Source organism: Condylura cristata, unplaced genomic scaffold, assembly GCF_000260355.1.
Source record: "Condylura cristata isolate star-nosed mole 26May11 unplaced genomic scaffold, ConCri1.0 scaffold00010, whole genome shotgun sequence".
NCBI lineage: Eukaryota > Metazoa > Chordata > Mammalia > Eulipotyphla > Talpidae > Condylura > Condylura cristata.
Window position 1 is genome coordinate 46,459,646 of NW_004567111.1, and position 23,483 is coordinate 46,483,128.

The 23,483-nt window shown below is 30.9% G+C and overlaps 1 protein-coding gene across 1 annotated transcript in view; it reads left to right on the plus strand.

Annotated features, from left to right (window-relative positions):
* NBEA (neurobeachin) overlaps positions 1-23,483 on the plus strand; it is a 512,054-nt gene that overhangs the window by 157,747 nt on the left and 330,824 nt on the right. The window contains exons 33-35 of the mRNA XM_012723168.1: positions 4,552-4,706; positions 6,902-7,028; positions 15,583-15,710. Of these exons, the coding sequence (XP_012578622.1) occupies positions 4,552-4,706; positions 6,902-7,028; positions 15,583-15,710 (410 nt within the window). The remainder of the gene's footprint in view (positions 1-4,551; positions 4,707-6,901; positions 7,029-15,582; positions 15,711-23,483) is intronic.

The following is a 23,483-nucleotide window of genomic DNA, read 5'->3' on the forward strand; positions in this document are numbered from 1 at the left end:
GCAGTGCACGTAACTCAAGTCTGTCGTCTTCACTGCTCAAAGCCATAATGGGAGGTGGCAGTCTGAAATGAGTTGCCACGGCAAAGAGTATTATTTTTGAAATGCTTTCACACAAATCACTAGGCCCTGCATACAACTTAGTTTCATGCTTTAATGTCATCAGGAGGCACAAATTGGTGTGTCTAATTGTTTGCCACCTGCCAGCAAAATGAGCTGCCAGCCAGCCAGACGGGTTTGATTGTCTGTCAGCCATTCAATAGATTGAGAGTGACAACATCAAAAATTTAACTTCAAACTCTGGAGCTTTGAGCAGCCTTTCAGAGACATCATCCCCATAAATGCTTCTGGACAACTGCATTTTTCAATTATATTTCCAATATATTGCTACTATTTGCCTTATCTGTCTTAAGGTAGCTATAATTACATTATGAAGTATATAAACATATTTCTGAAGCACTAAAGTCTGAAATTCAAGTTATGACATGTCTTTTAACATCATATTGGATTTCTTGAAAATAGTATCCAAAATGACAGAATTTCCAAAGCAAGGTCCTGAATACTACCAGTTTTAAAACAGAATTATCTTGGTCTTACTCAGCCAATAACGTATTTTCCATTTCTATCTTTAGTTGAAAAAACAGGTATAAACTTAGTTGTTCATTCCTTTGTAACTACATCATGCTTTCTAGTAATATTGTAAAATTTCAGTGGAAATCATCCGGGATTTTACTTTTGTTAACTAACATTTTATTTGGTTTCTTGAAAACAGTGTATCCTTTATACTTATTCAACATTGTAATTTTGGAAAGCCATCCTAAAGTAGCTGATATAATTTGAACTATCTTAATTTCTGTTTTACATAATGGTGTTGCATTACCATGTTTAATTTGAAGCTTATAATGTAATTTTCATTAGGTAAATTGCAACATCAAATTTTAGAATAAACTTGTCTAAAATAAACTTGTTTAATACTAAATATTTAATTGGATCTTATTATGAAATACTATTTACATATGCTGAAAATGCTTGTTTTTTTCCTTGTATAAATTTAGGTGTATGTCTTTGATTATACTAAGAAGCCTAATAAATGCATATTTGTTTTGTATAGCACTGAAAATGCTAGCAATCTTTTAAGTATTGTTCTATGGTAACAGAGCATTATATGCATAAAGAGAATTATGAAACTATAACAGCTTTACTAATGCCCAATTGTCATGAAGCCAAGAGACAGAGAGCTTAATAACTTCATTATAGAATATTTACATATTTCTCCAATAAGGGTACTTCTTTTGGTAGACTAAGGATCTTTAGTTTATATAATATTTTAACTGAACTATATTTTTTTATGTATTAGCAGCTGTCCAACATTTAGATTGGATTATTTTCTCTAAAAAGTGCCAGTTAAGCTTTACCCTGTGTTTTAAACTAAAATTTTAATCTTGGATATCCACGTTTTTAATCTTTTGAGGATTTGGTATATCTATGATTTAGGTTAATCTTAATCCCAGGGTTTCTTGAAATCTCCTTTAGACAAAATATCTATATATATATATATATATATATATATATATTTTCTCCATACATTTTTTTTTTAAAGATTTATTTATTTGTGCATACAGAACTGGGGTAGAGGCCAGAGGCTCAGAGGCGGCGAGAGGCTTCACCAGAGACAGAGTGGGGAGCAGAACAGGCAGACTGACAAAGTACACTGCTGAGGGGAGCAGCGGGTGGGTCAGGAGAGATCTGCGGTGCCATGTGGTCACCTCCAGGGCAGGCAGGAATCGAACTCATGCGGAAGTGGCTTTAGCTTCTCACTGCTGTGCTTTAACCCGCTGTGCCACCAGGGAGGGCCTCCATTCATTTTTAACTTACACATTTTAGAAAAATGTGAGACACCACAAAAAGTTTATATTTGTGTTACTTTTCTAAAGTTGACATTACATGATTAATAGTTCATCACTTTTGATTTTACAAATCTGCTTAAATGGAAATAACCGATGTATCCAGACAAAACAGCCTGTATTGTTTTCCTCAAATTTTTAGTGCCTTGCTTCTAAACGTGTTCTTTTCTGAAAGTCTCTGAATATATTTTTTTTTTTTTGTAGCTATATAGGTCAGAAAAAGTTATAGAAAACCTTTATAAACTATCATTTAGACTGGTTCTCTCTGATTTTACAGCATTAACATTTTTAAGGTTATTGCTAAGAATGATAATTTAGGTAATGATTATTTACCTAAATGATAATTATTTAGGTAAATAATAAAGAAATATTTAGAAGAGATGATGTAATCTTACATCGTTTTCTTTAAACTTACAATTAAGATTATGAAAAAGTTATAATAACTGAGAACTTCAATTTCTGTTCTTATAGTCTTGCATATTTTTTTAAGTATTTGGTATCATTACATTTATTATAGGATAAATTAATGTAATCTAAATTGATTAAAAATTTGTTGATCATTGAAATTCAGAGTTTTTATGATTTCTAGTCATTAAAATCACAGTTTAATTGTATTCTCAGTGTCCAGGTTGTAGTATTTTAAGTTAGTGGCCAGAAGGTGCAATCTCAGCTTATTCTAAGTTTACCAATGTTTCCTTTGCTCTCCTACCTTATAGAATACTCTTTAGCTGCCATAGTATCTCTATTTTAAATATCTTTAGGGCAGATAATGAGTACTCTATTTTTCTATACATATTTTTATTGCTACTATAGATAATTTACAAGTTAAGGACTAATAAAACATAGAAATATAAGAGTAACCTTGTGATTTCTGGTGAGCTGTGGTAAACTGTAAGTCACCCTAAAATCAGTAACAAACTATTTTTCTCAAAATTTTATATTTTTTTCCAGCAAAAAAGATAGTTTGAGTTTGAATACTTGTATCAAAATGTAAAGAGAAACTAGTGAAAAATGATTCAAACTTTGGAGTTTATTGAGAAGGTGAACACGGTTTGAAGAATACTACATATAGATGTGAAAGGAAACCATTTTTTGCCTTTGATTAGTATTTAAAAGTTTTTACATTATTATTTTTGTACACTATGTGTCTTCACATTGCTTTACCAACCTTCCTAAATCTATCTTTAATGTAACAACATTGTTACTAACCTAAGATCACATTCCTCCTCTTTTCAAAGTTTTTTTTAAATAGTTTTTGATCCCATTCTGAGAAAATTTTAAGGTTTTAAAGCAGACTACAAGAATGTGTGATATGAGTCCCAAATATTTACACCTCATAACTGTTCATGTTGCAAAGTCTTGTCAAGTCACATAACCTTCTTCCTTCTCCCTCTACTTTTGTTACTCTTCCATAAATGTCACCATACTGTTCACTCACCCGACTCGGGGTTCCTTCAAATACTAACTTTTTAGTGAGTCTTTATTTATTCTTGTCCCTACTTTTTCTCATAGCATTTACTACTTGTTATTTCCTTTTATGTTACTATATTTTCTCTCTCCCTTACATTCCACTACAGTATTTAAGTACCCTGATGGCAGTACTTTTGATTGCTGTATTTAAGAATCTAGTCCTTTTTACATATGTGTTCAATAAACACTTGTTAGGTGAATAATGCCACTTAGATCACAACCTAAATCCCTTGCTTTGAGATAGGATGAATTCACTGATGGGAGGATTTATACTTTACCTATGCTTTGTGTTGCTCAGTATATTACAGAACTTGGAATTAAACAGTCAATGAAAATTTTTGTTAAAGTACATTTAATGGACTTGTACTAGTTTGAGGATAAGCTTTGCATCCTTGTAGTATGTAAGGATTTATAGGTTAGATGTTGCATAATTATCTACTTCATTATTTTTTCAGTCATAAAATTATGGGACAGAAATCAGACATTGTCTAGAAAAACATGAAAATAATAGCCCGAGTACAGAAAATTGAAATTGTAAAGTGTCTATAGTTTCAAGGGCTCTAGGTACCCACCAATATGAATAGTAAATAGATGAGGAGTAGAATTTAATAGTTCAGGTTGGTGAATTTTACATTTGTATTCCTATGTATTTGAAATACAGATAAAAGCAGTATGTTCATCTTTGAAAAACAATTTTTTTCAGAAAAAATAAAACATGAATTCCTTTTGCTATTAGATGTTATTCAGTGTTTCTTGGACTAAATTTTAATTTTATAATAAAAAAGTTCTAGAATTTGTTTTACAAGATTTTTAAACATTTAGGATATCATACAGATAAGAGATAGTTTCTGTGTATTTTGCCTGAAAAAGTCTCCACATATATAAAATACTTTAACTTAAATATTTTCCAGGATTTTGGCTGTGACCTACATATCATGTTTATAAAGATTTGTGACTTTCAGAATCTATATAAATTTTTGACAAATACAATGTAGTAGCCAACAAACTACCATCTATTCGTAATGTCCATATCCTTCCTTTTTAGTTATAAAACTGGATGTAAGCATTAAAAAAAAATACAAACAGATAAAAGAAAGAAAATCATTATCATTGGCTACAGGAGGATTAGAATTCATCTTAAACCTTGTGGTTATCATTGCCCATCATTTCTTTTTTGCAGAAGTGTTGTGGTGCCTGTGAAGAAGCCACCTCCAGGCAGTTTAGCTGTGACTACTGTAGGAGCAACTGCTGCTGGAAGTGGGTTGCCAACGGGCAGTGCCTCTAATATATTTGCTGCTACTGGAGCTACACCAAAAAGTATGATTAATACAACAGGTATTGTCCTTAAATATTTTTGTGATAACTCATCTTTTTCTTTCTATTTTCTGTATCTTCATCTCTCTGATTATTTGATCTTTAAAGTTAAGATACCTTGATCATTTCAGATTATCTTAATCTTTAAAAAGGTTATACTTTATGCTTCTACCATTCAGAATTTATCTGTAGTTCTAGATTGTTTGTCTGGTTGTCATTTTGGACGTCACTATTGATTTTTGTTTTGGGACTTCTCATAACACGTTGCTATTTATTTTCAGAGATAAATATGATTATTGAAAGATGTTTGGTGAGCAAAACCAAAATATAATTTGAACACTGAAGTTTTCTATGTAAAAATCATTAAATCATGTATCAAAAATATCAAGGTATACTTAATATGCTAGATAGAAAATAGATTTGTGATGCTTACAAGTTGAATGTTAATGTATATGTTTTGCTAAATCCTCTATGGGAAGACAGTTTCCCTAAGAATCTTGACAATAGCAAAGGCTCAACTTGATTAATAATAAAAGTGCATGTGAAAAAGAACCATTGTTTAATATTGAATTAACTTATAGACTTGGAATAAAATTTATCTACTTCATTGTCCAGCATTTTCCTAGTGATTCTAGGGGCAGAAAAATCCAAATCACTACAAATTTTAAAGACCTGCCAAAATAATATTTTTTTTGTAAATTTCCAGAAATGTTCCTGTTTATTAGCTAAATAAATCCTTACCCAAATCTTTGTGATTCCATTTTAGGTATTTATACAACGCAAGATGATCCCTGACTTTTCTTCCCTGACTATAGTACCCTTCTCTTCTCCAAACTGTATAGCATTGAACTTTTCCATTTATTGTCATTACTTAGATTCTTCCCATTTTTATTAATTTCTTAGCTCTTCTTTGTGCTCTCTGTATCTATCTTGTTTATCATACCACCTGAGTCTGATATATCATGAACAACACATTTATGGGGTTGTAGTAAGTAGAATGTACTATATTGAGCATATTTTATTAGCATAAACATAACTAATGCCACTGTGTGGTTTATGTTATAAATTTTATCTGTCTTATTAAAGAATATAGATGAATTTTTTCTGTTCTTATTTATAATTTACAACCTTATTCTTCATACTCACTCTGCTTGCTAGAAATATGATATAAATGGTTTCCTTTTATGGAACTATTAGATTAAGAAAGGTATTACAATGTTTAGAATGTTCTCAAATAGTAGGAAAAAGTCCGTATTCTTTATTGAATAAGTTCTTATTTTTAAGATATAGCTAAATATCAAGTTTATGTGCCTTTTTATCTTTATATGAAACAGGATGTATTGTCTTTTAATTTCTATTTTATGTAGCAATTACAAGTAATAGATAGTGATACTAGCATGGTCTTGTGACACTATAAAAGTATATAATATTGCAGTGGAAAATGTAGGAAATAAATATCTTTTTGAGAAAAGTTAGAAATTTATACATGCATACACACACCCATTGCTGGCCATTATAGGCCGAATTCTAAAGTTGGTCAATTATCCAGTTTACAGGTTGGCATTTACTTGCTGTATTACTGTGTGTTAATGTAGAACTCCTGGTGAACAATTTAATTTTATATGAAAATTGTATAAGATAATATTATATTTAGGAACACTAGATGTCTCTCAACTCCACAGCTATTTAATATACTTACATGATGTACTGTGGAAGTATCTGTTCTAATATGATACTTTTGTATATTGAAAAGAGCTTACTGTTTTTAAAATCAGAATTAAATTCCTATGGTCTTCTTAAGTGATCAGTTTTATAAAAATTAACATTCAGTTCTGTAGTACCATAAATGAATGCTCAGATAACTCACTGTAGATTAAATTTTATATAATGAACACTAAACATAAACACCATAAAAACAAATTTTCATCTCTAAATTTTGTTTTATATGCCATATTTTATATAAAATTATTTTCAATTATTGATATATTTTATTCATAGCACATTAATAATATGTAGTTCTGACAGATTAACATAAAGCCAACTGGATTTTAATGTAACAGCTATTATTTTTAATTATAATGAGTATCAGTGATTTTCTGTCAAATTCTAATTTGAAATTCAGATGAGTAATTCTTTCAAACTAAGATAGTATGATGTAATTGAAAATACTTTGTCAAATATAATTTTAAGGCTGAAAATTATTATTTTGAAAATAGGTGCCGTTGATTCAGGATCCTCCTCTACATCCTCCTCTTCTAGTTTTGTGAATGGTGCTACCAGCAAAAACCTTCCAGCTGTACAAACTGTTGCTCCAATGCCAGAAGATTCAGCTGAAAACATGAGGTATACATAACTATTTTTTTTTCTATTTTATTCCCTCACCCACCTCAAATGGAGTACAGCAGCAGAAAAATAGACATTTTAAATAACTGAAAATTATTTTGAGTATTTGTAGTTATATTTTATGATTGAATGATTTTAATGTATAGCTATTCATTCTATAAAAATCAGTTACAATGTTTCAAAATCTAAACAGAGAGCTTGAGTGATTTTCTCTGCTTAATTTGCAGTCCTCTAGTTAATGGTATATATTTTTTAAAAGATTTATTTATTTATTCATACAGAACTGGGGTATAGGCCAGAGATGTGGAGGGTGAGAGGATTCACCAGGGACAGAGTGGGGAGCAGAACAGGCATATCGACAAAGTACATTGCTGAAGGGAGCAGCAGGCAGCAGGAGAGGTCTGCCTTGCCATGTGGATCACCTCCGGGGCAGGCAGGGATCGAACACATGCAGAAAGAGCTTAAGCTTTTTAGTATAGTGCTTTAACCCGCTGTGGCACCTGGGAGGGCCCATATATTATTTTTTAATACAGTAAAAACTTGCACAAATAGTGACATGATAAAGTTTGCTATCTTTGGGTTGAGACTGAAATATTAAAAGTATCAACTTTCAGAGTAATGTTGCAAAGTTATTATGTACCATATATAATTTCAACCTGAATAGGCAAACATCTTTTCTATTGTGATTAAGTAGATAAAAATATTTGTAGTAGTATATCAAAAAGCATTTCTAGCTCAGGCCCATGATTTTTGAAATAATTGCACATACACATAAATACGTACATATTCATGTTTATTATTGAAATGTCACATAAACATAGCATATAAAAGCTCGATGAAGGATAGACATTCTAGTACTAATACTCAAGTCAAAAAATAGGGTATTATCAGTGCCCCAGAGCCTACACATTCCTCTTTTTTTCCATCTCATTCTTACTTTTGTTCAAATTCACTATTCTGGCATTTAATATTAGATTAGTTTTGTCTGTGGAATTCTACATAATTGAATTGTACAGTATGTATTCTCTAATTTCTTTTATTGAGCATTGTGTTATGAGATTAATCCATGTGGTGATAGTTTACTTTTATTCCATTTACACTGCTGTAGTTAATAATCTGTTTTACTGATGATGCAAAATTTGGGATTTTCCAATTTGGGGCTATTAAAAAAAATCCACCTTTACATAATAATGCAGCTTATTCATTACTCTCAGGTACATTACAAATCTGTTGGGTAACTAACTTGCTTCATAAAAATTAAATGTAATTTTAAAATGTTGAATTTCACTTTATAATGCCAAATCATTGTCCACAGTTTTCTGTTAGCAGCATAAGAGAATTCTGTCTTTTCATATGTTAACAATACTTTGTATTGTTACTCTTGCATTTCAACTGTAGTGGTATTCCAATCTTCTTTTGTTGATATTTTCCTAGTGATTAATTAAATTGAGTATCTTATGTATTTACTAGTCTTTTGGTGTGGTTTTTTGAAAACTCTTAAATCTGTATTTTAAAAACTTAGTTGTTTTATTAATTTATATAGATCCTATATGCATTTTGAAAATGAACCATTTGAGCATTATATGTCATTATTTCTCCCCAATTCTATTTTTTGGTTATTGATGTGGTTTATATTCATCAACAGAAGGTATATATTTTAATAAAATGCAACTTACCAAGTTTTTATTAGTGGTTTTTATGTTGTAGGTTAGACTTTTGCCTAGTTTTTCCCCTACTTTATCTTCTGTCTGCTTCATTCTTTGTCACTTAGATGTATAATTCATCTGAAAATGTCTTTTAATTCACCATTAAAAGAGTAAATGGATGTTAAGAAGACCCAGCACCATATATTTCAAATATTTTTTTTCCTTCCTTCATGCTCTGTCAAATTGTCACAAATCAACTATTCCTATTTACTATATTCTGATTTGGCACTATATGTTTCCCATATGTAGGTCCATCCTTGTGCCATGCTATCATAATCAATGTTGTGATTATCATACATTCTAATATATATATTATCCATATTAATGTATGTTAATATATAATAAATATTGTATTAAAGTTATATATATGTAGCTATATACAACTGTCTTCATATATAGTTATCAGTATATTTATATACACACACAATATAATTGGAAGGAATCATACTAAGCAAAATTAGGAGAAAGATAAATACTGGGTGGTATCGTTTATTTATGGATATATGTAAATCAAAGAATCAGATAAAAACAAACTGACAACAAACTCTAGAAACCTGACTACATAATTGAAACTAAACATGGAGGAAGGGAGACAAGAACAAAGAGGATTGGAAGCACAATGGATAGTGATTGTGAACTGGTGGTTTGTAGGCTGGTACAGTGTACAAACTGAAAGGAGAGAGCCTATACATCTAAAACATGAACAATACTGTAAATCAGTATTTTTACCCGGTTAATTAATTAGGCTGATATCCAAAAAAAATAAATAAATAAATTTAAATCCCAGTGTTGGAAGAGCTGCTTTTTTTTTTTTTTTTTTTTTTAAATTAGTTGAAGACTATGGATTTAACCAGAGCAACTCAAGTTATTGGCAGGCTTCAGTTCTGTGCAACTATGGAACTGATGACTCTCTTTTTGCTGACTGTGATTCTTGTTCCTCTTGTTTAGCTCTTAGAACCCTATTTCCAGTTCTTGCATATAGCACTTTAAATTTAAACTCAGTGAAGATGCATCACTTTCTTTACATATTTGGGATCTCTATCTGATGCCCTTTTCTACAAACTTCTGTAATTCTATTGAGTGTTTTCTGCTTTTTAAGGGTCATATGATTAGATTGAATTAATATACATATTCCAGGATAATTTACCTATCTTCATATACATAGCTTCACTGTTAGTTGGTAACTCGCTTTTGTCATGTAACGTAGCCTGATCACAAGTTAGAACTTGTGTATATCTTGGGGCTCTTTGGCAGCCATTAGATATACCTATCTTTTTCTGGGATTCACTCTCTCTTCATAAACATCATTTGTTCCTCAATATGTCTTTTCTTATTTGTATGTCATCAAACTCTGATCATTTCATGGCTTTATTTAATATTCATATGACAGTTGAAATCATTATTATGTCTTTTACTCTTTTTCAGTTTCTGGCATTGTTTCTTTGTGCTGGAATTCCCCATGTGTTCATATACATGTTTACTATATTAAACTATTTATTGATATAATGTTAATCATTATTATTTTAAATTCTTTGACAGTTCTAATATCTAATTCTAGTTTTGACTCAATTGGTTTGTGATTTCTGTTGGTTTTTCTTCTTTGTGTGTCTTACACATGTTGGTTGAAAACTGGAAATTGTATATAGAACAGTAGTGACTGACATAGTATTTATTGCTGGAAATAGACTTGCCTCTTATGTTTGACATTTGTGATGTTTTAGGTTAAGTCATTCTAATCAGGAGTTAAGCTATCAATAGTTTTGTTTTCTTGTATTTTGAATTAGTTTTGTGTTTCACATGTTTTAAAGATCTCTAATTTTAGTTTGTGCTTATCTAGAGGCTGGCTTGTCAACGTATTTTACATAACGGTTACTGTACATACCCTCACCTTTAGACTTTTCTTTGGTCGTGCGCTTCCAACAAATTTCTGAACACTTTAACACTTTTGACAATAGTAATTTACTGTTATTTGTTCTTAGCTGGCTGCAAGCCTAGTGTTTGGAATCCTAGGGCTCTTTTCTGTCACTCTGGTTTAGATTTGGTTTTAGGCAGGTGCTGCCCTAGTCTTGGAAGTGTTTTTGTGTGTGTGTGTGTGTGTGTGTGTGTGTGTATGTGTGTTTTGTTTTTTGTCCATTGACCTGCCCATGTTCCTGAGTGGTTGGAGAATCACTAGATATCATGCATGACCATAGCTATTTTCCTGTCTCTCCCTCCAGAGGAGAATTTTTCTGTTGCATTTCTCCTGCTCCAAAGGCTTAGTCAAGTACCCTAAAAGTGACAGGATTTATGTCTTTTTTTTTTTTTTGAAATGTGTAAAACTTTTTTGCTCCATTAAGGATAGAGGCAGGAATGATCTGCACAGGTCTTTGTGTCTTTCTGTGGCAGTTGCTACTTTCCCCTCTTACCTATGGAGTGAGGCAGTGTCTCAGTCTCCTATGCTACTCTCAGTTTTTGTTGATGAATTATGAGCAGGTTTATGAAAAAGAGCCTACAGATACTGTAACTTCCCCTTTCTTGCCTGTTGCTCTGAAGGATTTCTTCTTTTACATTAGCTTATAGTTAGACTTAAGCAATTTATTGAGTTTTAATTGACTTCTTACAAGCTTATATGGTATTTAGTGTGTCTTGTTCCTGTGCTGTGCCCTGTGAAAACTAGTTCTTGGATTCCTCCTATGTTCCCTGAATCTTCTGATCACATCCCAAGGTTAGTTGGTTGATTTTTCCTGAAGTTTCTGATTATATAGTGTTATAGATTTTCTGACTTTTTTCCCTTTAGTTTTGGAGTGACCTTTTCCAAGTTTCTACATCCACATGGATTTTCTATTTCTTTTTAAAAGTTAATTTATGATTTTTCAGTTTGTATTTTCAAAAAAAAATATTACATGAACGAAAGGCTAGTAAAAGATACTTGTAAACTAACTTCTATGCCTGGAAACAGATTTATAGAATATTGTAGATGGGTGGATTTCTCAGTATCCACCTCTATGTCATACTACCTATAAGGAATTGGGCAAGAAAGATTGGACTGGAAGAAAGTGATGCCATTGTTAGGGAGGCCCTGATCCATTCTAAGGGGAAGTGTGGAAGTAGAAAAGGTTTTGTATTATGTCTGCAACTGAGTCAGGATTGCTGGGCTTATTTTAAATCTCCTAATTTGAATGTAGACTGCTAGTGCTGTAGGGACTTGGTGGAATAGGTCCTTCTGGGAAGGAGGAATTCAGTTGTGAGCCATCAACCAGCAGTGCTATTAGAATTTTCCAGGAAATGAGGTTCTCTATCCTAAAGTGAGATCTTGGTAATATGCTATATTATTTCATTATATGACACATTTTTTTAAATTTTATTAAATTTATCATTTAGTAGAAAAATGTTGCGATTTGAGGTTTTAATATTACCTATTGAAAATAGCCTTACTCTTTATATTAGTAGTCTTGTTTTATTTCAGATAAATGGTAGTCTTGGCCTTTGTATTTTTTGCTTCCATATAGTTAATTTTATATTATTTTATTTGACTTCTTGACTAAAAAAATCATTTTTCTTACATAATTTTTTTCTGTCTACACACATTCAATTAACAAGTTTCCAGAAATACTTCCAACATTTTTAATGATCATCTTAAGTCATTCTAGAATTACCTTTCTTGAAACTTGAAAAATGTCTATTTGTAATGTAGTTTACCATATTAACAAATTTCTTGTACAGAAAATAATCCAATACAGGCCAAGTTTTTTAGTCTTCTCTAGTTTCATATGCTTTCTTTACCTGAATATCATACACTTCAAAATGTTTATGCTTCTTACAAAGAATAAGTAGATATGTTTTTAATTTAAAAGAGTATCAACAAATACAATAAGTAATAATCTTTTTTCAGCTTCATTTTTGCCCATTGGATAATACTCTAAAATAAATTACAGTTTAAAAAGTTATTAGTGCTTACACTGTTGAAATCAGGATGTATTTGTTAGCTTTCTGGTGTGTTAAAGTATACTTCATATTAAAGTTTGGAGAAAAATAGACAAAATATTTAACTGATTAAGAATTTACCCTAGCAATACATCCTTTTGTTGTCACTGCTAATCTTCTGATCTCTTCATCAGTTTAAGATAATCAGTTCATTTACCTGTGCCTGCATCCATCCCTTAATTTACATAAAAACATTCACTAAAATTCACCTATTTTCTTTTTAAAAAGAGGGATGATGAAACTTTCCCACATAAATTTTTTGTTGTTGTTGTTTAAAACAGAAGTTTGGTGACATTATTTGGTAATAGTTTACTGTACTTACACTTTTGATTTGCTGGGTAATATGTCTGTTTTTAGAAATTTTAATTATATCAGAATAACACTTAATATTTTATTAAATTTTTTAGGAAGATAGTTAAAAACAACTTTTAAGGAATCCTGAAAAATTGTCTGTTTTTATTCATTATCCTTAAACAGGGTAATTCATACATTTTTTTCTATACACATACAATTAGGTTATTAGAGTAAAATGAAGTTTCCATTTGCTATTTAACATGGTTACTATAGATAGTTTTGTTTATTTATTTATTTATTTGTAATTCTGAAGTCTCTAAATTATATTATGACTTGTAAGTTATGGGAAAAAAATTAAACTACAGAAAATTATTCCTGGATTTGCTTGGACAACAGTAAATTACAATCCAATAGTATAGTATGATATGAATCTCTGTAAACCCAGCATTTCACTTTCATTAATTAATCTTAAATAAAAATATAATTTCTTGCTTCATTTAGAATTCAGGCACAGCAACAACAGTGGTTATATCTAGATTTTCCTCCTGTTCATTGTTTTGCTCAAAAATATTTTTATTTAGCTGGGAGCAGTCATAGGTGGGACATGATTGTGAAGATTAAGAAGAAGTGACTGAAATAATAGATCCAAACATGACTGAAAGTCATTTATTGAAAGTCAGAGAAAATGTCTTATGGTAATGTTTCTATGACTTCAAGTAGCTTTTCCTTAGCTAGCTTTTTATGACAGTTGATTATTTGTAAAAAAATTTCATTAACAGTTAAATGTGTTTTCATATTAGCACTACCTAATCTCATAGTGTATCTAGAACTACTACTAAAAAAAAAAAAATCTGGGATAGGGTCCCTGTTATGATTAAACAAGCCATGAAAATTATTCTGAGCTATACTCAATTGATACCATTGCCTTAAATGAGGTGCTTGTTTCAGGAATGACTGCAGGGAAGGATATTGAAAACTCTATTTAGCAAGCTTACAAGATTCCATCCAAGTCACATTTTCTTGCCTAAAGTTGTTCCTACAAAATTTTCTATTTAAGTGTGTGTGAAATTCCATAAATTTGAGTTTCCTTTCTACTTTCTCTTATATCTAGTAAATTGTTGACTCAACTTAGTTAATTAGAAGTACCAATAGTAAGTTTTTAAACAGTACATTCAAACCATGCTTATTTCAAATTAGAAAAGAAGGCATCCTAGATTATTCCTTAATTCTCAATTAATCACTTAAAAGGTACAGTTGTTTAGTTTTAAATAATACCAAAAAAAGGTTAGTAATTTATATATTAATAATATATTGCAAGTTATTTATATATGTCAATTATATTTTCCTCATGTACAGTGAAAATATTAATTTTGAAACATTATTTAATGTCTTATTCTGTTTTCTGTGTAAAAGGACGTGTGATCATTTAACTTTATATTATTACATTGGCTTTCTAAGTGATACCTTATAAGTACTTACAGTGATATCTTTTATGAGTACTTACAATGGGCTTTATTTAAAGTAGCAGTTATAAGAGTTATTAATATTAGCCTCCTACAATGTGCCCGGTATTTTTCTTTGCTCTTTACTTAACTTTAGATCATTCCATCCTCACTAGCTAGATGCTATGATCATTTTCACTTAGAAAGTCTAGGGTCCATGGGCATCATATGATAGAGCCACACAGCCATCCAAACAGTCTTACTACAAAGCATTTATTTCTGAGAGAGATGTTACCGAGTTATTCATTTGCCTGAGCAGAAGTATTTTATTTACCATTGTCTTTTTTTCTATTACATATACTTGAGCTGTTTGAAAAAACGTCAATGTCAATAGTGAACAATAGAAATAATAACATGGATGTTGTTTTAAAAAAGCAAATGGGCTTATGAAGTGGAAAATGCCCACTTTGACAAAACAATTCATCTGTATTATAAAGAATTTCAGTTATTACTTTAATGTGTTCAGCTTTTTGAGTGCATTTGAGGAAAATCTTGAGAGCCAGGATTGCTTGATTGTAACTGGAGCAATGTATAATAGTTATTCAGCTTTCTTTAATGGATAGAGTGATGGGCAAATAAAAAAAACATATCTATTAAGTATTATCTCATAAAATTTCAGCATGATTAATTTATTATGGTCAAAATCAGGTCACTACATTTAAATTATTAAATGTCAAGTTCATTCAATAAATAAAATTTTACTACCTCAAAACAGATTATAGACTGCTTACTTGTATTTTTTTAAAATAGGATATTTCAAAAGATGCTAAAATCACGTTAGAGGTAATACAGTGCACTTAAAATAATGTTCTTTTATGGTGTTATTAAAATATTGTTTATAAGAAAAAAAATCCTTTTGTGAAACTATGAACAGAGTCTAGGGCCCTAGTAGGTTACAGACCCAATTTCTTTTCACACTATAGTCATTCTAATTTAGCTATAGTCCCAGAGTGAAATTGTACAAGGCGGTTCTTCTAAATGAAGCTGTCATTATTCCGTGGATTAAAATTGGACTTTGATTAATTTTTAAGATTTTAATTTAGAAGTGTTTTTTTTTATATTTACTAGTTTTTGTCTTAATTTCAACAGCATCACTGCAAAACTTGAAAGAGCTTTAGAAAAAGTTGCTCCTCTTCTTCGTGAAATTTTTGTAGACTTTGCCCCATTCCTATCCCGTACACTTCTTGGCAGTCATGGACAAGAACTATTGATAGAAGGTATGATTTCTCTCTCTATTCTAATAATTTTAGTTTTATATGATGTATTTATTCGTCATGGCATAATTTGTGCTTCTGGAGGACTATTTCTTGCCAATAGAGTATAAAAACTTTGCTTCCACAAATTCTGATAGATACTCATATGCATTTTCCTTATTCATTTAAAAAAACAAATTAACCTTAAAGAGTGAATGCTAATCATAGAATGAAGAATTTTGAAAGACTTGGAATGGGCGGCTTGGGCTCTGTTCCTCTCAGTCTAATAAGACTGCTGTATGTCCTCCATTAGAATGACATGTTTTCTAAGAAATGTTTCTAGAATTCCTTCTAACTCTAAGAGCTCTGTTTCTTTAAGTGACTTTCTTATTCACATAACAATTTTAGTATAAAAATCCTTAATTGAGAAGACATTACAATTGTAAAGACATACTTAACTGGGATTGATGAGACAGTTGCCTTCTACTCAACAGCAAGTTAAGTGGAATTAGGAAACAAAGAGAATAAATTAGCTGTTGTGAAGGTTTAATTATGCATCTATGTTAGAAATGCTAGAGTATTTTTGAAAAACACAGTCATTTGAAGCCTTGTTTTTTTATTTTATTTTATTTTTTTGCCTTTTTTTTTTTTAATAATCTTCATGAGTTTCAGGAAGGGAAAATCAACATCTATATGATCCTGTGAGTTAATAGTGGTTTTAGGCATCATTCTTTGTCAGCTTATATTGCTTTTTGGACTTTTCATTTTCAATTACTGTGGATATTTTCTTTTACTTGTTTTGTCATTGTCTCAATTGCTTTTACACACTTCATTTCTAGTTGGGGATGCAATACTAAGTAATAACCCATTTGAGTTTAAGTCATAGGTCCACCTCTTTCTTAACTCTCTGATCTTTGCTGGGTTACTCAGCCATTTTGTTGTTTAGTTTCCTTTATATAAACTAGTCACTGATAGCTTCTCCCACCCAGGATTTCTGTGAGGATTAAATTGTGTCATGTGTATAAAGTTTGAAAAACAGTGACTTATGTTACTTTATTCATTTTAAAAAAGAAAAATATTAGTGCTTATTCTGGGAAAAGCATTATTGCAGTTACTTAGATCATATTATTAAAAAAGAGTTTACAAAACACTGTCTTTATGAAGCTTATATTCTAGCAAGAAGAGGTCTATATAAGTATTAAACACAATAAATAATTAAATGATACAGCATCTAGATGATGGTAAGTGTTAAGCAAAAGTTAAGTACTATATGGATTGGGATTGTACAAATGGCAGAGTTCACTTTTAAAGAGGATGGTTGATTTTAAGTGTACCTTCTAAGTAAAGTTACATTTGAATAAAACCTAAAGGAGGCAAGCCCTCCAACTTAACCATATTGTCAGCATAGAGAATATTTGATGTAGTGACCCTAAAATGGGTGCAGAAGAGCAATTTTATCATGATCAAAGAACAGGTATTAGTTGGTTAAGAGAGGCAAAGGAATGTTTGGTTTTTACAAGTTTGACCATAGGAGTCTGTTGCACAGTTTTGAGAGGAATGGGAATAACATTTTGGATGCTACTGTTGTCATTATTACTTCTACTTACAAGGTAAAGTCAGAGATTTTCCAAAGAGTGGAATTCTAAAATGAATCCTACCTATTCAAAACAGATCAAAAATGAATTTTTAAATGAAGTTTTTAGCAACTTATAAACTATCACTTAAGTAGAGACTGTATAATTTAAATAGCTTTTTCCTAGGTATATGTAATTAATTGCAACTGAGTCTTTCAAAAAGATTAAATAATTACATCTTCACTGTTTAGATTTATAAGACATAATGTTTCTTAAGGAGCTAATAGCCAAATGGGAAAACATACCAAAAATATAATTAAAATAGTGACAAGTGCATTACTCCCTCATATTTTTGAAAGTAATTTTCCACAATAGGTCCATCTAGTCTTCTAAGTAAGTCCAGGTAGATTGAAAGCTTCTTAACGTAGGCATCTATACCCAAATACTCCATTAAAACCTTCAGTCACTTATTCAAAACATTCTCATCTTTTGCCTAAAATCACTGTTTCTCCTCAATATATCTGGTTATTAACATTATTATTAATGTATCTAAGGTGATAGCTTGATTTTTGTTTAAATTTTTTTTCCCTTAACTTCAATATTTGCAATTACTTGATTATAATAAGTACATTTTAAATATAACAGTGATTTGTAGTCTATTTCTTTAAATAACATAATTGACCATTTTAGCCTAAAACACATAAACATACTAGATAAAAGTGTAGGCATTATAGTTGTGGATCAAGTTCTATATTATCAATTGCCTTTTTTTTTCTTTTTCTTTTTCTTCTTCTTCTTTTCATATTCCCCTCTTTATTTCCTGTAGCTATTTGCTGTGGAAGAGTAAGGGTAATGGTCATTTCTACTTTTCTTCTTTCTTTTTCTAATGTATTAATTTTATAAGTAAAAAAAAATCAGTAGACATTGAAAAACATAAATCATGCATGTTTCCTTATTCCGTAAAAGTCTCCTTTTTTTCTTCTGTCCTGTGACATCTTAAAGTAATTTGGCTAATTTATGGATGACATTCACAAATAGTTTTCAGACATACTGAGGTAAATAACATAAAATTTTTAGTATAGTAATGTTACTAGTAAATCCTGTATTGCTGTTCAAACAGGCATAAATTCGGTATGTTTTTTATCAGCCAAAGCAGAGAAAGTTTAGTTTTAACTTAGAAGACTTTTGTTAATGGCTCCTAAATATTATCTCATGACAATTATCGGTTCTAAGAAACTTGTTAACTGTTTCATGTTGGTTAATTAGGATCCTGCATATGTAGCATCTTTTTCAGAATTTTTCATGACCAGATAGCTGGATTACTTATTTTCTTTGCAGAGGGAAGATAGAAGAAATGTTGGGGTAATTGAGTGCCATTTTTCTTGTACCTTTGAAGGTTTACCTTAAATATTCTGAATTCATTTGAAAGGATAGCCTCTTGGGTTTTTTAAAAATATACTTGTGTATGCTAAAAATGAAATATTGGGACAAAATATTTATTGAAAATTATTTTGCATTACCTGATAGAATGAAGTATTTTTGGTAATATCTACAGTCAGAGAATCTAAATATATCCTGTTTTTAAAACAAGATAAAATTGTTCATTCCTTTTTGTGTGTTAAAATGATACTAATAAAATGATAGCAAATGGTAGGTTTTTTTTTTTTTTTTTTTTAGGTTGTGAGTTCTTTGTGTATACCATACTGCAAAGGAAATTTGCTTAAAAACTACTTACTTTAATCTATTTTTACTTTTTAAAATTTTATTGAAGTAAGATTGATTTAATAGTGAGGTTTCAGGTGTATAGCATTATATTGGATATCTGCATATATATATATTGTGAATATTAAAAGTCTGTTTTCCATCCACCATACAGAAGATTCCACTTGCCCATTTTACCCACTGTCCTCTTTTCCCCGCTGGGAGTCACCATTTTGTGTCAGAATCTATGAGTTTGGTTTCGTTTTATTTGGTTTGTTCCTCTGTTTTGTTTGTTTTTCTTCTAAAGATGAGTGAGGTCACCTTTCTCTGTCTGGTATATTTCTATTAGTTGACATAATACCCTTTTAGGTTCATTCACAAATGAATCTAGGTTGTCACAAATGGCAAACTTGCATTGTTTTTGTAGCTGAGTGGTATTCTTTTGCATATTTTTTGAGTTTTGTTTTGATGCAATTGTGGCAAAGTAGAAATTTGATAATTCTAAGGTGTGGTCTTCTAAATTTTTGCTAGTGCATTTACCTCCAAAGTCTAAAAACTTCTATAGTATGTGGGAAAATTCATTGACCTCCTTTTATAGACTCAAATAGTCTCCATTATCTTGCAAAAAAAAAAAAAAAAAGCAATTCTTAATTCTGTGAGCAAGTTATATATTGCCATATGTCCTTGTTTTTGTACAAATCTTACTTCTGCATTGAATCTTTTACTTTGCTTTTGTTTCTCCAACTTAACCTCATCCTTTGGGTCTTGCTTCTGGCCCCTTAAGCAAAATTAATACCTGTTTTCTATGTTCCTGTGGATTTTAGTTACACAGTATTAAAATTATTTTTAATATGTTTTAATTAGGAAATGGCTTCTTTATACTGACATCGCCTCACTTAGATTCTCATACATAATAAGTAGAACTACCTTCTTGTCATTCACTAGGGCATTGTTGCTGATGATTTTTGTTAGAAATACATTTGGAAAATAAGGGAAAAAGGATAAAATTTTATCATCTGTGGTGACATTGATGAGTCATTCATATCCATGAATGGATTAATCTAAGTTCAATTCTTTCCTCCACTGAGTCAATGGAAATACTTGCCATTGTACACTTTTTCTTGAGCATGTACTACTGATAATTGTTCTTTTTTCCTATCCCTTTACCTTCTTTCTCTAATATGATACACTAGAATCCCTCATCCTCCACAGAAATAAAAATGAATAGCTATGTATACATCAAACTGTTTATTTAAACAAGCTGTAGCAGTCAAATAAATGCTCAAAATAATTTTATATTCCATTGCATTGTTTGTCTTTTGTACTATTTCTTCTACAATGGATTGGTATTTTGCATAATCACAAAGAAATCACTGAATTCCCAGTTTCTCCTTTGGATCAGGAGTGTTAAGACATAAACTTCTTTGCAACTTTCTAGCTTGTCTTGTTGGTTGCCCTGGGAACTGTTATATCTTGTCTGTGTCAACACTGATGGAAATTTGGGTATAGTTTAGATAGTAGGTTTAGTGTCCCTGGAAGCAGTGGTGACACATTAGAGATATGGGCAGTCTGCAGATCTGTGGGTATTTGGGGGCAAGGGTTATAGCAGTGGGAAATATAAGGATCTTAAAGTTGAGATTCAGGAAAAGTAAAATATTTGAAAAAAATTAATAGAGAATTGGAATTTTATAAAATTCTGTAAACTGTAAAAGATATCCGTAGAGAATTTTGAGAAAATCCCAAGCCTTTAAGCCAAGATTGGTTTGTAAAGGCCTTCCCTACATGAATGAAGTTAATTTGTAATACTGGCCAGGTGACTTATTTATTTCAACAAAAATTCACAAGGCATACAATAGGAAAACAGGACTCATTCAGAGGAAGAGAATTAGTCTTCAGAAGTCAATCTGACAAAGGAATTTTAGAAATTGTCCTAAAAATGCATAATAAGCTAAAAGAAGACACAAATTGACATCTAAGCAAAACCTAGAACTATTTTTTATGACCTCTCACAAAAGGAGAGTATCATAATGAAGACAGAAATTATTGAAAAGAACCAAACATATTTTGAAGCTGAAAATTGTAAAATCTACATTGTGGGTTCAGAAATTTGATCAGGTAGAAGAATCAATAAACTTCAAATAGCTCATTTGAAATTATTAGGTTAGAGGAGTCAAAACAAAACAAAACAAAAAAGTAAAAAATCATGAATTGAGACTAAGGAACTCTTCAGGGCAAGGCGGTATATAAATTTAGACAGAGAAAAGAAAATATACTTGAAAAAGTGATGTCTGAAAACTTCCTGAATTTGAGTTAAAATAAGAACATAAAATTTCAAGACACTTAAATCCCACGTAGAAAACTCCAAACATACACACTCATACACAAAACCTCCAAAAGACTGTAATCTAGCTATAGAAAGTCATAGAAAAATAAGCATCTTTGAAGAACTCTGAGAAAAATTATTTGTCCCATACAGGAGAACTTCATTAAGATTGTTAGTGCATTGTCAGCACAAACCTTGGAACCCATAAAGTAGGGGATAATATAGTCAAAGAAAAATATCTGTTAGGTAAGAATACTATGTCTAGTAACTAATTTTTTCCCCAAAATGGAAAATAAATTAAAAATTCCCAGGCAAACAAACAAAAATCAGAGGGAGTTCATTACCTTAGAACTAATCAACAAAAAATGGCACAAAGTCTCCTTCAGTTGAAACAAAGGACTTGAGATAGTAACTCAAAGAAAAAGTTACCCAGAAAGTATAAATTTATTACAAATAAAATGTGAGTGTGTGTTTGTGTGTGTATGTGGTTGTGATTTTGGTCCATAACCGCATTTTTATACAATATGAAAAACAGAAACAAACTATCATAATAAATAAAGTATTTTGTACCAACAGTAACAGAAAGTATGAGCATTGGTAGAATGTAAAAGAGTATAGTTTTGTATATGTAATTGAAGTTAAGTTGTTCAGTTTATAATAGATTGTTACAGAATGCTGGCAAAGATATGGAGAACAAGAAAACTTTTACACTGCTGGCAGAAATGCATATTATATATACACAATGGAAGACTACTCGGCAATCAAAAAGATAAACTTTTGTCATGCACAGCAATATGGATGAAGCACGAGGAGTTATGCTCAGTGAACTAATTCAGAAGGAAACATCAGGTATTTCCATTTATAGGAGGAATATAGGAAAACTGTATAATGAATTGGGACAAAAAGACAAAACTAGCAGGCAAACTAAATCAGAGACATTCATCAGTGGAGAGGAGAAAGATCAAAATGGGAAGAGAGAACACTAGAATCTATGGTGATTATTCATGGGTGTCTTGGTGGTGGCATCTGAGAGGAGAAATTAAACATTGTACAAAAATGAATGATGATGCTAAAATATACAAATAAAAATATAAAATAAAGTGGATTGTTATAGCTAAAGGAATCAAATCACATCCCTGAAAAAAAAAAAAAGTAATAAGGCAGGAGATAAGAGACAAAGTTACTCTAAGTTATGTGAAATAGTTCAGAACAATGATAAAAGCTTGTATGTCAGAAATTTAAGTGTTAAATGTATTACATGAGTCAATAAAAAATGAGGAAGTAGCTGAATGAACTACCAGAAGTGATGCTAGCAACAACTAGACTCCAAATATATATATTTATAAGTGGCCTTGAATATAAAAACACACATATATAGAAAGTAGGATGGGAAAATATCATCCCATGCAAATGGAGTATGGAAAACTAGAATAATGTAGGCAGATAGATTTAAGGTTAGAAGGTTTAAGGATAATTTGTATGGTGAAAGCATCAGTTCACAAAAAAATATATAAGAAAGAGTCTATAGAGGATTAGTGTGATTATCTCCTTGTATCGTGATAGAACATCAGGGTACAGGCTTGCCTAACAATGGTAGCCACTAAAAATTGGACAAAATATATAAATGAACACATTTTAAACAATAGGTCTTATTCCCTAAGATAATGAAAATAACTGAGATTGCATGCATTATTTCCTTGACATTTTCCCTGTTGCACATTCTGTATTATTGTGAAAGATAGGAACCCTTAAGTAAAACACAGCAATTTTGCTGAATTGAGGAGACAGTAGCCAGAGTTCAGGAAGCTGTACAGCATAGCTTCCTAAAGGAGAAAACTACACAGAAAAATAGCTCCCGAAACCTGCATATGGGCCCCTTTGTCTATTTTAGAATAGTATACTTCACATGTATGGGAAGAAAGCTCATACATCTTGGCAAAATGTAGCCAAGAGACTGTGAAGTTAGTAACTTCTATAGCTGACAGAGGAGAAAGTTTTGGTCTGGCTTCTCCAGCCAGTAGTGGCAAGATTGTGTGGTTCTGAGCATAAGGAGCCTAGGATAACAACACTTTACTACTAGTAGAAAGGGTACTTTAAACTTAGACTTACCTTAAAAAAACCTCAACAATAAGCTAAGTGATAGTTGATCTACCAGTAACTTTACCTATAGAACAAAACCTAACATATTTTAAAGGAATA